This window comes from Salvelinus sp. IW2-2015, linkage group LG32 (assembly GCF_002910315.2).
Source record: "Salvelinus sp. IW2-2015 linkage group LG32, ASM291031v2, whole genome shotgun sequence".
In the NCBI taxonomy this organism is placed as follows: Eukaryota; Metazoa; Chordata; class Actinopteri; order Salmoniformes; family Salmonidae; genus Salvelinus; species Salvelinus sp. IW2-2015.
In genome coordinates, this window is record NC_036871.1 from 8,728,975 (window position 1) to 8,746,160 (window position 17,186).

Sequence of the window (17,186 nt, forward strand, 5' to 3'; positions counted from 1 at the left end):
WAAACTCGTCTTTAGAAGGTCATATCTCAGCCTCAGAATGTCATAGAGATGAACCAAAGATATCCCCCATGTGCATAAGAATCCCGTCTTTATCGTCTTTCTCTAGCCTAACGCATTGCAGAGTTAAGCATCATTAACATGCTTTATATTATCAGGAGCCAATTTTTCCTCTTCAAAATCTGAAACTAACAAGGTATACTTTTCCCCTTTTATTTAAGGGGAATTGCATACCTTCCACAAACCCCTTCCATTTGAGGCATGATAGRAACACAATTTCTGAAGTAGTAACACACTTCCTGTAAAAGTAGTATTAGTAACAGACTTTTTGTAGTAACTTAATACTTTTATGGTTTATATCTTTGGACATCTACTATTTGGTGCAAACGTTGATTGAAGTGCAAATTTAGATTATGAAAACCTGTCACATTTAAGTGCAATTGACCTARGTCTGCAACCAACTTTAAAATAATTCACAGATGACTATACAACKTTCTGGTTTAGAGATACATTCACCATAAAACATTTAATATCCAACAGATTAAGGTTAAAGGGGCAATCTSCGGTGCTATTTTTTGTTGTTATAAATMAATGATAAACGCATMAATTGTTGAAGAATATAACTTAKATGTCTCATGAMCTTAGTTCAACTGTCATACACCATCAGAACCCAAAATATAAGCTTGTTTTACTCCAATGTTTTGTAAACATTGTCCTTTCATCCATATAGCTCTGTCTATGATTTTGAGAGTGGTTATATTTCTCCAGCCCATCCCTCAGCTTTTTACAGAAAAATAGACAGGTAGAACACTTTATTGTTTCAGCTGATGATTGGCCCTTTAAGGAACAATGTTTAATACTCCTTAGGATTGTCCACTTTATTCACACATTGACGAAGGTTTCATAAATGTTACTATCTAAACAAAAATGACTGTACATATTAATTATAGAAGGTACACAAAAACATCAGCAGTTTAACAAGACGAAATAACATGTTTWAAAAAATAAAAAAATAAACACAATTGCCTAAAGGATGTTCAAGTGGGGTGTCCAATCAAAAACATATTTCGATCAATGGGTAAAATAATATGTTTATTGTGTACCAATGGTCCGAACCCCATGTCTCTATCATAATCCATTCAAAGTTATTGGAGTTTTTACTCTTGTAGGATGGCCAGAATTAGTGTGACTAAATCAATGGTGGTCAGAGAAAAAAAGTGGTCAAAAATCMSGAAAATTGCTTTGCGTTAGCTAGGCTGGATTCTGTGCAAGAATTAAGGCTACTGGCTACCTGAAAGGCTCACTTTCACGTTAAACTTGTCATCTTTCTTCTGAAATCCGCAGGACATAAACCACATATACCGCAGGTTAAGAGTGCTGGGACAGTAACCCAAAGAGCGCTGGTTAGAATCCCAAAGTCGACTCTGGGAAAAATGTGCGCTTGAGCAAGGCACTAAGCTTTAGCTGCTCCTGTAAGTCACTCAAATAACTAAGATGGATATCTATTTTTGTTCTTTTTTAAGATTTCTCACAAAAACAAGTGTATCTCGGTGAAATGTCAATAAAGCACTGAGCGTATGCCAAGCTTTTTATTTTCAAAGCCTTTTATATTTACTTTAGCTCATATCATGCTAATAAAACATTTTGTGACCCGTGCAAACAACTTTAAAGACGACGCCCACAAAATGTTAAATCCTCAAAAGTTGTTAAGAGAAACGTGCYTCGCAATGTCAGATGCATTAGGTTACAAAATCGGACTTTTGGGATATAATGATACGTTAGCGAGAGAATCCACTGAACGATTCAGAACATGAATAATCATATTTGTCTTGGTAAAATGCATTTTATGACATAAAGAAGTGCATTTTCACCCCCTCTGGACACCCTACAAAAAGCAACAAACATAACTGCAGTACTGTTAAAGATGGATGCCGCAGTARCGTCTGCCCCACTGCCGTTGTTATTATTTTCTTGCCTAAGCGGAGGTGTGGAGCCTCACACATATTCTGGTGTTCTATCGCGCGTGCAATGAGCCCGAAACTCAATCGTAACTTGGAACATTATGGAAGTGCCTCATACTCGAACTGAAAAAAAGAGAAAAGAAATACAACCTAAGAATAGCATTTCGCAATATAAGGTTATTATGTATGTTATGTATTGTCATGAGACCGTGGTTGCCAAGGTTACTCCAATCCCTCGCCACTGCAACTCTATGGAGTTAGCTATACATCATACTTACTGCATTGGACAGGGAGCTCTAACGGGACGTAGTTTCTCTGGCAGAGGTATACAAAAGCAGCAGCTAGCTTACAGGGTGCTCCGGAGCGGCCCGAGACAGAGCCACAATGGCTTCTCTCACACACCGATAAGAACTGGCCTGGGTCCACCTGAGAGAGAGAGAGAGCGAGAGAGAGAGAGGTCATGAGCAGATGAGCTCCTGCATTTTTCAGCATGTTTTAAAGAAAAAAAGGTAAACATGGATTCTTCGGCAGGGACATATAGAGGATGTTACCCTCCACAACATAACCTTCACTCCAAATCAAAACTTCAAACCTACAGCCTGATTTGGACGGAATACCTGGAAGCATTCCTACTACGAAGGATTATTATTCCCAAGCTATACAGCAAATGCTCTGGCAAACAAACAGAAACCTGAAAACACCATCCAACCTGGAACTGAGTGAGTAATGTTAAATCTGAAGCTATTTTAAATTTTTAAAAGACAAGAAAAATACATTACAATGATATATTTTACTTTATAAGGACTGAATGCTAASTTAAGGCTACCAAGCTTGCTAGGACAAAGAGATACAACTTCAATTAGCACTGACATGTGAAATGAGAGGTGTCAAAGCCCTGGAGCCCAACAACGGCAGAAGAGTCGCACAGTCTACCCCAACCAAATGCAGAGGGTTTTGAAGCCGCCTCCTGGTGTTCAGAGGTAATTAAAATACAGTACCCTCAAATTGTAAAAAATGATAAGGCACGAAAAGAGTACAAAATGAAGCTCCTTATGGAAAATCAAGAGACACTTTTTTGCTGACTGTTATAAAAATTGGAACATAAGCAAATTCATCTTCCACACAGACCATCCCCTGGTATGGCACAGTGCTATATTAACACACTACCCATATGTTAAGAGGGCGGGTGTTTCCGATYGGTGGAAACTCAGGATACTAGACAACGAGGACTCGGAGTCAAAAAATGTGAACATGTACAAATCTGGAACAGTAATGGTACAGGGAAACCCCAAACAGTTCCAGCTGGACTTTCACATTATCAAAGAAATAGCTCAACAGGATCTCTGAGAAAGATACCCCGAGCGTGTTCAGACCAGACCTCTTCATTAAACAACGCCACAGACGAGCAACCTCAAGCAGAATGTCAACCTTCCAGCACAGAGTACTACTCCCTCATTGAAATGAAGGATYRATTTACCKAYCTGGAGGTAAGGCAGGTGGAGCTGGAACAGGAGGTGAACACACTTCAGTCAGCACAAAAAAATCCTCCAGCTCAACAACACCCCCTCAACCAGACCCGGAGAGAGACATATCTGCACTCTGGACTGTGGTGAGACAACATCAACAGGAGAAAGAGCAGGAGAAGAACAGAGCACTAGATGAAAGGATCAGAGTGCTGGAGGAGAAGGTGAGGGGGATGGCGTGTGACAGAGAACAACCCATTAGAGAGGTGGCCACCACCGCAGACAAGCCAGCAGAACAGCACACCTCAGCTCCCGACGAAAGTCTTGACACCACAGCAGAACAGTCCACCCCAGACCCTGACCATAACCTTGACATCACAGCAGAACAGTCCACCCCAGACCCTGACCATAGCGTCAACATCACAGCAGGACAGACTGTCAGGACCCGGTGCGAGAAACAGTCACTAATAATCGTCAGAACCCAGAAGATGAGGCAGACACAGCAGTACTAGCGATAGTGGTTTAATAAAGAACAAAATCTTCAGGCAAAGAAACTAAATCCACAATGTCCAAAAATAAAGCCAAAAGGCACAAAATGGAAATCCTCCAAAATACAAAAGAAACTTCACAAAGTGGTAAAAAACAGCAGGGAAAAAACAAACCTCAAAAGACTACTCAAATAATACACAAGAACTAAACCAGAGAACCTCTGGAAAATCCAACAAGAGAAATCTCTGAATAAAACAAGGCTTGGGCTGGGGCTGGGTGCTAACTTACAAACACTGAGCAAGGAACAAAGGAACACACAGGGTTTAAATACTAACAAGGGAATGACCTACAGGTGCAAACAATAATTAGAGCAAGAAAAACAAAAAGGTACAAAAAAGGTGCAATGGGGACATCTAGTGACCAAAACCCGAACAGTCTTGGCCAAAACCTGACACAGACAAATGAAGAACCCCAAGCCCAGGGGATCCCAACCCGTCTGAGCACCCCTCCCCGTTAGCCACCCTGATAGCGCTCCTGACAACACCCCCACACCCGCTGAGGACATACACAAGCCACAGATTGTACTCCTTCTAGACTCAAACGGGAAATATATACAAGTAAATAAACAGAGTGTCTAAACTCTGGTGTCCAAACACCCAGTGAGCCCTAGACCTTCTGTCTGAGGATCAACTAGAGTCACCCAGACACGTAATAATACACACAGGCACAAACAACCAGAGAGCACAGCAGGAAAGGGTGGCCACAGCACTAAAGGGAGTGATTAAAAAAGCTTATTCTACTTTCCCCAACGCACAAGTGGTTATCTACACCTTGCTACCACGAAAAGACTTCCACCCTGCTACCATACAGCTGGTAAACAAGTATTTCCCGTGACTGTGCCTCAAAACCAAATACCTGGCCCACCACTCCACCCTGGACTTGAACAGCCTTTACGATCAGGTCCACCTCTACAAGGCAGCAGCGCCCACCTTCGCCCGGACCCTGTCTTGATTAAAGTGTGTTTGTGTAAAGCTGTCCTCACCACTCTGAAGCAGGAGCCCAGTGGAGAGTCACGGGCAGAGAAGAGAAAGTCACAGCTCAGAGAGTCGGCAGTCGACTTAGAACAGGGCTCTGCTATCTGTGGTACACTGCCYCACTCAGGACTGATCTGTCAGCACAAACACAAGGGAATGAGAATGAAAAGCACATTCATACATGTTATTATTTATGTAGGCTGCTATAACTGTAAAGCCATAATGTGTRAAATGTGTCTTGTCCTACCTGCCAGCTGTGCATAAAGTCAGCCATGTTGTCAGCCTGGGAGCCATCAGGAAGAGGGAAGTCATTTCCTGCTTCATTGTCATTGGTCCCTAGGACACCAGTGGACACACCTGCATAGACAATCAAAGACAATGAATGGCATAGAGTCAGTGAAGAAGTCACTAATTACTTCTGCTTGAACTAAATACTACTACCATACACCGGAATAAATACGACATGGGATTCTCAGTCAACCAAGACAGTCATTATTGTTATCAAAAGGTTAATGGTGTGCAAACGTCTTCTTTTGAATCACGTTCATACCATGTAGCCAGCCATCCAGAGTCAGGCGGCACAGGTCGAGCGATGGGTCACATGACACCCGCGCTCCATTCTGATTGGACACCTCGACAACATTCCCCTCTTTCCTGATGACCAGCCCATTATCACTGTAGGATGTCTGTGTGACATGACAATTGAATTTCACCTGCATTAATAGAAAAATAATACATGTTTTATCAAATCATCCTTTCAAAAATGTAATTAGAGAACAGTGTAAAAACAGTTTATTATAAAGTCCTGTACCTCTCCATTGTGGTGGATGGCAACAGTGCTGTTATTCATCCGCACCAACAGAGTGTGCTGTGAGCTGGAGTCTGAACCTAGCAGCACAGTGAAGGAGTCATCCTGAGTGACATCGTGGGCTAGGATGACTGGACACGGGCCTGGCAGCTCATATAGGTGGCCGTCGAACGACACCACAAACTGGTTGGCCACCAACAGAGCTTCATCTGGTGGAAGGAGGGACGGACGGAGAGAGGGATCAGCCAATATCACAAAGGATGGATGAGACCAATGATGCATTTTAGAGGTATTAAAACAACGGCCCAATAAATACACAAATTCTCAACGAATCTTTCCTCAATTCCTCGCGTCCTGTCTCCTCACCTCCTTCTCAACGCTATTGGAGGAGAAGGTCCAAGGTTGGCAAGAAGATGAGGCGAGAGAATGCATGGGAACATACATTGAGAAAGAGCCCACGGCTCCAATCCCTATTCAAAATGGCGGCCTAGCTCACGGCAGAAGGGGCTGTCCGTGATCTTCCGTTTCAGGCGGTAGAGCTCGGCGGTGGGCCTGATGGAGGTGAGGGCCTGCAAGGGCCTGAGGAGCCACTCCTCCAGAAGGACCTCTACCACCCCGAACTTCTCCATCCTGGACCAAGGGCCCCGTGCCAGGGGCAGGGGTATAGTTACAGACACAGAGCAGTCACTGGGGGAGTAGAATAGAATGAAAGAGATACTTTCTTGTCCGTTTTTGTAAGAACAGAAATGTGTCTTCTGCCTGTCTCAACAGAAACATGCAACAGTCATGTTCCGTGTAGCTCAAGTACATGATAAACCCAGTCCAGGAAATGTTTAAGGATATTCTTTAATTTAATACAAAAATAATATGGTTAACAAACAGAAATAGAAGCTCGGGTAGATTTCGTACCTTGCGGAGAGTTTGTACACAGAGGCCAATCGTCTTCTGACCCCCGCCAAGGCTACTGCCAACCTCAACTCTGCCCAGTGGCCAGTCTGATGGCTCACCTGGTACAAATATGCAAGCGTAAATTGCCAGAAATAAACTCCTTCGTTACTCCTACAACCACACAATTTTCTCCAAAATGGCGGCCATACCAATCGATTATTCCCCTTATCTAGTATTGTGTCTCTCTCCACCATAAACTCACCACATCCAGGATAGTGCTGAGGGTAGTGAGGGTGAACTGGGCTACTGGTCTAAGATGAGGGTTCTCCAGTAGGGGGGGTAGGAGCTCCACCAGTCTGTCAGTCCACATGGACACGGCCTCCCTCCATACAGAGTCTACCTTCTGGCCTGTCACATCATGGTATGCCTCGGCTATAGTAGCCAGTGGTCCTGGGAATGGGGATAACGGAGGTGGCAAAGTTAGAAGGTGTAGGTATGTACTGTACACGCATATGCACACACACAGACACACACACACACACACACAGACACACGCATTGCACACACACAGACACACACACAGACACACGCATATGCCCACACACAACACACTATGACACACAGACACACGCATTAGGCCACACACACACAGCACACACACACACACACACTACACTACACACACACACACACACACACACACACACACACACCACACACACACCACACGCATATGCACACACAGACACACCACACACAAGACACACACATATGCACACACAACAGACCACACACACAGACACACACACAGACACACACACTCACTCACTCACTCATCACCGCACTCACTCACTCACTCACGCAGAGACACTGAATCTCCATAAACTTCATAAACAAGTGAGTGACATTACCAGACTGATAGCATAAACCCTAGTGGTTAGGTAAAGATACATTTATGACAGGGTTAGACTCCTAACAATAGGTCAAAGTTCACTCACTCCTGAGCTCATGCTGTCCAAGCTGAGAGGCGTGTTGTAGTAGGAGGAGGAGGCGTGGCAGACTGTGAGTCAGAGCGTGGCGTAGTCGGCTGGTCCTCCAGGAGCCCCACGCTCCTCCCTCTCTCTGCCCCAGCAGGGCCTCTGTTCTCTGGGTAAAACGTAAGGCTGCGCCGCTCAGCTCCTGAAGCAATTCAATGTCCTTAGACTAGTAGCAGCAGGATTACAGGGCATAATTGTTAGAAAGCTGTTAAGAAACATTAATTGATTAATCTAGGGAGTATTAACATTTGATTTTGACAGATACTCTTTTCCTGAGCTACTTAATAATACAATTAGGGCATTCAAGTAAGGGACTGTGTATTTAAGTATTCAAGTAAGTCATATACCACGGAAGTAAATGAATTTCCAAAGCAAACCTGCCGCCCGAATTCTGTCAGGAGGTGCTGTAACGTCTGCACTCTCTCCAAGATCTTCTTTCTCATCTGAGAGCCCAAATGGTGGACCTGAGCCTGGAGACGGCATTTAAATAGTGGGATAATCAAGAAACTGGTTTCAGGAAGTCTGACAGGATGTCTCCTGTTTTCATGAGACAGATCAACAGTTGCCTTCTATTGGGTGTAAATCTCTTACCTCCACTGCCAATAGGCTCTCTGCACATCCCCTGGCCCGTAACCACAGGCTCTGATTGGCTGTGCCCACAGAGACGGACGTGAGTGACTCAAGCAGAGTCCCGTCCTCTCGTCTCAGTACTTCAAGGGTTAGGCCTAACTTCCGTCGGCCCTCCAGACAGAGTGCCACTGTGAGGTCCTGATCTGGTCCTATACCTGCACACACACACACACACAAACCAAACACACACACACACACACACACACACCAAAGACACAATTATGAACGCCAAAGTCAAGTAAAATCTTAAATCATGACATGATCTATTGAGTTGAAAGCTATGCAACGGGCAAGCCCAATATTTCCAGCCACAACTTATTTTGTCCTCAATCTTCAAGCCTTCTGTATATTACCGTTCCCATATCCAGCTGTGGCATGTAGACAGCGTCCCTCTAGCGCCCCCCTCAGCCACACCTGCTCACTGCGGTCGAGTCTGACCTGGATCTGCACCCCAGGACCCAGCAGGGAGGAGAGGGCACTGCCCCCTACCTTCACACTCCAGTTACCCACCTTAGACTACAGCACAGACAGGCAGGCAGACAGACGGACAGACACACACACACACAGGTAAAAAGGTAAATACTTTACACGGTACAGACACAGATGGCTATAACATCCAATGGTATGAACATATGACCTTGCCCCATGCCCTTGCTATAATACAGTCATGCATATTTAATATAATAAACATACAATGCCCATAATGTACATATATTGCAATAATGTCAGTGCTCACCTCAGTTACCAGTGATATGTTGGTGCTGTGTGCGGTAGAGGAGTTGGTGAGAGCCAGGGTGAGGCTGCAGTGTGGCTGTCCCGCCAGAGAGAGACGGGTCTTGCTGTACAGCAGCTCTGTCCCTATGTTCACTCTGTGGTACCCAGACCAGCCAAGAGACTCGACTATAGTACAGACAGACACACCACCACACACACCACACACACACACACACACAACACACCACACACACACACACACACAACACACACACACACACACACACACTCACACACACACACACACACACACACACACACACACACAAAAGCTAACTGGTTGTACTAAGTGCTTACTCTGTCTCTGTATAACAGCATAATAATTAAGTTAGGTCGACGATGACCTAACACGATGACATACTCACCAGGTGCGGGGGACAAAGGCCCACCTGTATGTGGTGCTCCATCCTGTCTCTGAGGTTGGTGTGGAACTGGGCCAGCAGGGTGTGTGAGGGACAGGGGGCGGGAGACACGTTCTCTGCTCCAGCCTCCAGCTGGAGGGTGTGTAGTCCTGTGGCACTCCACTGTGGAAACATACAACACACATTCTATAGACTACACCATTAACCCTTTAAATGGAACAAGAGGCTTCGATGATTTGCTTCCCAAATAACCACTCGTTATGTGATCCAGATTAGCGATTCCTCGGCACTGATCACCTGAAAAAAATAAATGCCGTGCCTCTATTTAACCAGGGAAGTCACGGAGAACACTTGATCTTTTACAATAATGACCTGAATTCAGTACCTGGTAGTTCATGCTTTGTCTGAGGCTCTTGTCGCCCCACTTCAGCTCAGCATTCTGGGAGTAGGAGTTCCCTTCCTTGGCCACTGAGACACATCCCTCAACAGCCACCAGGGAAGGGACCACTTCCTGTAGGTCACACACACGCACACACTCCAGGTGAGCTCCAGATGAAAGATTAGAAAAAGGAAACACATCTTGGGTGTCGCATTAAGATCCTCTTAAGTCGATCGTTGTTCATCCACTGCCTACCAATCTTAACGTTTTGGGAAATGCATCCCTGTTCAACTTCTATTAACCAGTGGGAACCGTCAACAATAGATGGGTACTAGAGTGGGAATTTGTACCCACAGGCTTAAATAGGACATGATATTGTATGTCTGTGGTTGTACCTGCGCAGGAGAGAAGCGGGCACAGGCCTGCCCCCTGCTGAAGCTGTCCAGCCACTGCTGGCTGAGGGTGAGGGAAACATTCACAGGAGAGCCACTGTCCCAGGAGACATGGGTCTGAGCTCGCAGAGAGCGAGAGAAAGAGAGAGACACACACACGCGCGCGCGTCATAAATCAATTATATTGATGCGTYCGTGTGGTGTGTGCACGTGTGTATCTTGCCGGTACCTGATGGTTGCTTCTTTGCTCTGTGGCCGAGGCGTGTGAGATTGTGTGGAGGTAGAGTTGGGAGAGTGTTAGGGTGAATGGCTGTCTCAGCTCCAATGTTGTCTCACTACTCTCCCCCTGACCCCTCCACAAGGAGAGAGCTCGAACCTGAACAAACACAGACACCACCAGGTCCACAATAACACATTCCAGAAAGACAAAAAAAAAYCACTATAATCATCCTATACAGGCACCATAGGATGTGATTGTCTCCTTCAGGCATCCTCTCTGGGGATTAAGGTTGCAAAATTCCCAAAGCTTTCCAGAAATGCCCTGTTATTTCAAGAATCGCAGTTGGAGGATTCTCCTGCAGCCTGAAAAACCCTACTGGGGATCAAACAGTACACTCATTCATTCATTCATTCACTCATTCGTCCAGTCATTTATTCATTCATTCACACATCGATTCATTCCAATGATCCAATACGTCGTTGACTCTCAGCTCATAGCTCAGTAGTGTCTCACCTCCTCCCGTCTTCCATGTCTGTTCCAGCCCAGCACAACACTGTCCAGTCTACCATGGAGGGAACGCTCTAACGCCACATCCAGACTGCACCCGTGACGCACAGACGCAATCTGAACTGAGGACAAGGAAACATGTCACATAGGTAAAGAGCGCAGGTATAATGTTTTCTAAGTTCTTATAAGTATATAAGAGCCTAGATGATGTCTTATGTCTTATGATGTTATTATTTATAGGTACATTCCGACAGATTCAAAATGGCTGGTATTTAGTCAAGTACTATTATAACATGATTATAAGACATTATAAGCTGGTTATACATGTCTGGGAAACTGGCCCATAGTGTATAGTACCCTTGAGTGTGCGGTCTCCCAGCTGCAGTCCTGGAGGGGCAGAGTAGAGGCCTGCCATGTTGAACTCCTGACCGCCCCACACGGCCCAATGCTGCAGCTGGTGGCTCCAGTTCCTTGCCTCGTACGACATCCTCACTGCAATGTTCCTGGGCAGGGGCTTCAGCTAACAACACAACCAATCGCATGGTCAAACACATTTCAATTGAGGAATTCAACTGAAATTCCGATTCCAATTTCGTCTAATGTTCCAATTACACTGAGGTAAATTTGAATTTCAGTTTAACCTCCTGAATTGACTGAATTGAAATAAAAACTCACCTCGACCCTGGTAATAAGTACATTGCAAAGTATTAGTATGACAGCTGMGATGGTGGCACGGTAGGAACGGTTATTCAGAATGCATAATTTTAGRATTTGCAGATCATTTTGAAATATTTCACTGTGTAATTACATTGTTTGCGGATCTGAAGGAACTAGATATCTGAAGGAWCCTGGTCTTCCAACAGACTTAAAAAAGCTTACACCTATATAGCACCTAAAAACACTGAATAGATTTGTTTTTGGACTTGGCCAATGTGTTTAGTGAGTGAACTCATAACTAGGAGACCGCTAGTACAGTGAATGAGTGCCTACCTGTGGGTAGGTGTGGTTGAGCTCCAGGGCTTGACGGTAGCCGCCCTCAGTGACAGCCAGCTCCCCCAGAGCCCACAGCTTCCTCTTGCCCGACTGCAGCTCCACCATCCCCCTGACACTGGAGCCTGACTGGTTCAACTGAACACAGAAACAGGGGAACTCTGTTAGACTAAGCCACATTTGTCAAACACAAGGCRCGCGGGCCTTCCATGCCGCCAGCGACACGCTATGCTACAAGTTCCAGCAGGAACGGCCAACGTGCTGCGCACCAAAGGCTGTGCGTTGCCACACACACACACCCCTCCTCCTAGACCAACCCACCCACGAACCAGCCAGTGGGCTGTATCATATCGTTACTAAACATTTGCAGCATCCCAAGTGTTTAAGGACAGTGCTATCRAGATTCCTTGGGACTTTTCTACCCTAAACCTTTACCCTAACCCCCCCTATTCCCCCTAGAAAGTGGTTCCTTCCAAAGTGCACTGAGGAGCAAAGATACACGACATTACCAAYAGTATGTGGACACCTGCTTGTCGTACATCTCATTCCAAAATCATGGGTATTAATATGGAGTTGGTCCCCCCTTTGATGCTATAACAGCCTACACTCTTCTGAGAAGGCTTTCCACTAGATGTTGGAACATTGCTGCGGGGACTTGCTTCCATTCAGCAACAAGAGCATTAGTGAGGTCGGGTACTGATTTGCAATTAGGTCTTGGTCACAGTCGGCGTTCCAATTCATACCAAAGGTGTTCGATGAGGTTGAGGTCAGGGRTCTGTGCAGGCCAGTCAAGTTCTTCCACACRGATCTCGACAAACCATTTCTGTATGGACTTCACTTTATGCACAGAGGCATTTTTATACTGAAACAGGAAAGGGCCTTCCCCAAACTGTTGCTACAAAGTTGYAAGCACAGAATCYRCTKGAATGTCATTGTATGCTGTAGCYTTAAGATTTCCCTTCACTGGAAGGGGCCTAGCCCYAACCATGAAAAACAGACCCAGACCATTATTTCTCCTCCACCAAACTCTACAGTTGGCASTATGCATTGGGGCAGGTAGRGTTCTCCTGGCATCKGCCAAACCCAGATTTGTCTGTCAGACTGCCAGATGGTGAAGCGTGATTCATTACTCCAGAGAACGCATTTCATTAAGCTCCCGATGAACAGTTCTTGTACTGACATTGTTTCCAGAGGCAGTTTGGATCTCGGTTTGGGAGTGTTGCAAGCGAGGACAGACGATGTTTACACGCTACGCACTCAGCACTCAGCGGTCCACGTTCTGTGAGCTTGTGCGGCCTACCACTTCGTGGCTGAGCCATTGTTGCTCCTAGACATTTCCACTTCACAATAACAGCACTTACAGTTGACCGGGGCAGCTCTAGCAGGGCAGAAATATGAATCAACTGACTTGTTGGAAAGGTGGCATCCTGTGAGGCTGCCACGTTGAAAGTCACTAAGCTCTTCAGTAAGGCCATTCTACTGTTCATGTTTGTCTATGGAGATTGCATGGCTGTGTGCTCAATTTTATGTCAGCAACGGGTGTGGCTGAAATAGCCGAATCCACTAATTTGAAGGGGTGTCCACATACTTTTGTATATATAGTGTTTGCTAAGCAGGACGCTAGATACTCTAGTGCGTGCAGACAATATCAGAGAGTAAGTATCGAGTGACACACACAGCACTTGATTCAATTGTATCTGCTGGTGATGGGCAGGACTCGCAGGAGGTACAGTATGTTTGTAAATTGTTTTGATCGAGCRGTGTAGCCTATTGATTCCTTCTTGATGGATAAATCAAATGAAAACGTTTGGTCGTTTCTCTGTAATACTAGCCACCTAGCGATTTTATGAACTTGGCTTTAGCTAGCCCGATATCGCAACCTCATAACTAACTACCAAGCCACGTTCAGAAAGGAGCCACCACGTAGAAATATGTTGAACCATTTATTAAAGAATGAATCATGCAAGTCTTGGCAATATAGGCTCTGCTCCTTCAGGGTAGCTRACGGCCCAAGCAAAGCTTCAATATATAAAATGACCTACAAGCAGTGAGTGCGGTAAGCTATACCAATCCCCCAGCAGGAAAACAGAACCTAAAAGGTGYAGGCTGGGTTGGTAGTGGGAGCAAAAGAAGCAAACCGCATACTAGCAGCGGCAGCAGGATGTGTGAGCAGAACCGGGTTAAATGAACCGCCAAATATGGTAGGTGTGATTGCTTCTAGCATCTAATTGGTGCAATCTCAGCTAATGAGTCTGATCTGGCMTTGCTTTATTTAGAGTAGCTTGTCTAACTATCTCAGCTGGCATGCCTGCTAGCAAGGTTACTAGACTTTAGAAAATACAAAAATTGCTRTAATTCTCGGGTTATGATACTATATACCATTGTGGCAGTTGTACTAAACGCATAAAAGGCATAAAAGTTCTTAAAGAATCAATGTGCATCGTTATTTAAAATGACAAATAAACATGTCAAGAGGTATGCTTAGATAATAATAATAATAGACATATTTTTTACATAAAATTAGGCACAATGATTATGACTCTAGATTGCAGGAAAAAGCTGTTTCAGCTGTTTGAAAAATGAAAAATGATCCAGCCAGCCCCCTCTGGACACCCACCCTCCATTCTCAAGTACTTCATGCCCCCTCTAAAATAATGGGTGCATGACACCCTATAAATGATCACTAAATGACACTAGGACACACACACACGAGTATAAATAAGTCAACAGTTGAACCTACTTTATGAAATGACAAGTATGGGTGTGCATACTTGGAGTGTGTCTCAAAGTGGGCGTGACGAAAGAAGTGGGTTGATCAACAGCGATGGGTCTAACATCAGCGCTCCGTTATTGGTTAGACAGTTTTGATTGAGTGGTTTGTTTTTTGTTTCTTGCTATGCAACTACGGTACCACGACAGTTAGTTTGGACTTCTGTTTTCAAGCCATATGATGAGTCAGTCGTATTTCACTGTTACAAATAATTGTACATTTTCACATAATTAAACAGACTATTATTTATTTGTATTGAAAGTACTGATGCTTGTATGCGTGTGCTTACTGTGACTGTCACCCTGATATTGGATACACTAGGTAGCTAATTTCCACCCCGTTGCGGAACAACAGTCCTTGGCAAGCGAGAGCGAAGGACACTGTGTCTCGGTGTTGTTTCTGTTCATGCCCTCCCCATTGAGTAGACTGTATSAAGGTGACATCTAGATGGTTATCAATGTTATTTATTTCTTGTGTAGGCTGCTATTCTACTTGAAATAAAATAATGGGTGGGGGGAATACATTTTATCTACCAACGGCGACACCGTGATAAAGCTGCCCAGTGGGAAACACCTCAGGTCGGCAGGCACCTCCATAGAACAGCAGTGCTCTGGTTGCCATGTTAGATCATGTTACTGCCAGCGACACCGTGATACAGATGCCCAGTGGGAAGGAGCTCAGGTCGGCACTAGTCACTCACACCGGTTTATCGACTTGTCGTGCAGCCCAGTCAGTCACGCAAAACGGTCTTCAGTGGCAACAAATCTGCCCGATTCGCTTTTCATACACACACTTGTGTTGATCCTCCCACTTCTTTCGCCACGCCAACTTCTACACTCCATGTACGCAGTTTCCCATGACTGATTTTACAGCCTGAAGCATCGGTGTATTCAYCATGAATCGCGCTGCTAACAGGGGGTTTGACTATACAAGCGGTACTCTCCTAGCTATGCTAGCTTCACCCTAATGTGGGTACTAACAAGCTGTCTGCAACACTTGTCCAGCCTGGTGTAGCTGTGGCTCGCCGGCAGACATTTGTCAAAGCAGGCTTGAAAGAGCAAAGAAATACATGTGAAAACTGTACATTTTTAACGTTGTTCTGCTGTATATAGATTATGTCAACCCGTATTTCTGTGTTTGTATACATCGAATCACAGTTTTGTCCTACAAATATAATTATGACACCATGTTTTAATGAATAAAGTAGACTGCCTAGTACAACCAGTATGTGGAATCATTCCAGTCTTGCTATGTTGTAAGAGCATCCATCTCCTTGCTGATGCCTGGGCTGGGGTCAAAGGCCATTGATTCAGAGTTGGCACTCACACAGGTATAGAAAAACAGCACATCCAGTAAAAATAGCCTGCCAACAGGTGTCATTTGAGCAACTGCTAAACAAATGGTTGGACTGCTTAGGATAAGCATTTGAACTGGACCTCTATACAAATTGCTCTGTCCAGATGATCATACAAATGGATCGTACAAGGGGGTCAGGTCATAGGCAAACAGTCGTTTCTGGGACTTCAAGTGTAGCATCCAACATCTGTGCTTTTCATCTAAGAACAAAAGAAGAAGATTAGGTCTACAACAGCATCCTACCATCAACAACACTCAATGATGATTATTGCCAAATACTATTAATAATTTTACATTGACATTTTAGTCATTTATCAGATGTTCTTAACAATGATAAAAATGGCAAAATCTTACCATTCCATTTCCTGATGCGCCAGCAGGATATCTCAATGGACAAGAGTCTTCCTTGAGTAAAGGATTTCTGCTGAGGACCCTTCACCTCTATTTAAATCATTAAAGCGGTCTCTGGTGAAATCAACATGACATGGTTTCTGATGAAGAGGTCTCATCCTTGCAAACAAATGTCAACCATCTGCAATGTGCAGCGGGGAGTCGAGACACACTCCGAAACAACCAACTCTTTTACAGTTTCCTCTTTGAAACCCGTATTTCTGAGCTTATGCCTTACAGAAATGTTTCGATTTTAGCTGGAGTTGCACTACAAAACTGTCTGAACGCAATCTCTCTCTAGCTAGCATGACGGCGGTGAAAATGGCAGCAGTAGGTGTGAGAATTAACGAACACACACACACACACACACACACTGTACCACACACCTGAGATCTGGCGTTGAGTTGAGTGGGCAGATAGAGCAGCAACTGTGGGATATTCTGGACCACCTTCACCATCAGCTCCTTACTAGACACGAGCACAAACATCAACCAAGCGCATGTTGCTTTGTGTTTGTGTGTGTGTGTGTGTGTGTGTGTGTGTGTGTGTCATCATACCTGTCTGGTAGATGATGTCCCTGAATGATGAGAGCCACAGAGGAGCTGAGCTCAGGGTTCACAGCTACAGAGCACCTGAGCTGAGAGTCAGTCAGTCTTCCCCAGGCCTCCACCTACACACAGACACACACGTGTCAGTCTACCTTACCAGTACGTCTGTTAGCGAAGCATTGTGTGTGTGT

At 44.9% G+C, this 17,186-nt stretch overlaps 1 protein-coding gene across 1 annotated transcript in view; it reads right to left on the bottom strand.

The window, feature by feature from the left end:
* Positions 1–792: 792 nt before the first annotated feature.
* Positions 793–17,186, bottom strand: part of LOC111956807 (uncharacterized) — a 67,448-nt gene continuing 51,054 nt past the window's right edge. The window contains exons 52-74 of the mRNA XM_023977443.1: positions 17,005–17,117; positions 16,834–16,915; positions 11,932–12,069; positions 11,299–11,461; positions 10,948–11,063; positions 10,444–10,590; positions 10,218–10,331; positions 9,829–9,954; positions 9,447–9,605; positions 9,044–9,202; positions 8,661–8,823; positions 8,269–8,462; positions 8,055–8,147; positions 7,639–7,843; positions 6,903–7,090; positions 6,662–6,759; positions 6,249–6,439; positions 5,756–5,961; positions 5,495–5,657; positions 5,192–5,301; positions 4,953–5,078; positions 2,237–2,384; positions 793–2,081 (exon numbers count right to left, since the gene is read on the bottom strand). Of these exons, the coding sequence (XP_023833211.1) occupies positions 2,071–2,081; positions 2,237–2,384; positions 4,953–5,078; positions 5,192–5,301; positions 5,495–5,657; positions 5,756–5,961; positions 6,249–6,439; positions 6,662–6,759; positions 6,903–7,090; positions 7,639–7,843; positions 8,055–8,147; positions 8,269–8,462; positions 8,661–8,823; positions 9,044–9,202; positions 9,447–9,605; positions 9,829–9,954; positions 10,218–10,331; positions 10,444–10,590; positions 10,948–11,063; positions 11,299–11,461; positions 11,932–12,069; positions 16,834–16,915; positions 17,005–17,117 (3,213 nt within the window). The 3' untranslated portion in view covers positions 793–2,070. The remainder of the gene's footprint in view (positions 2,082–2,236; positions 2,385–4,952; positions 5,079–5,191; positions 5,302–5,494; positions 5,658–5,755; positions 5,962–6,248; positions 6,440–6,661; positions 6,760–6,902; positions 7,091–7,638; positions 7,844–8,054; positions 8,148–8,268; positions 8,463–8,660; positions 8,824–9,043; positions 9,203–9,446; positions 9,606–9,828; positions 9,955–10,217; positions 10,332–10,443; positions 10,591–10,947; positions 11,064–11,298; positions 11,462–11,931; positions 12,070–16,833; positions 16,916–17,004; positions 17,118–17,186) is intronic.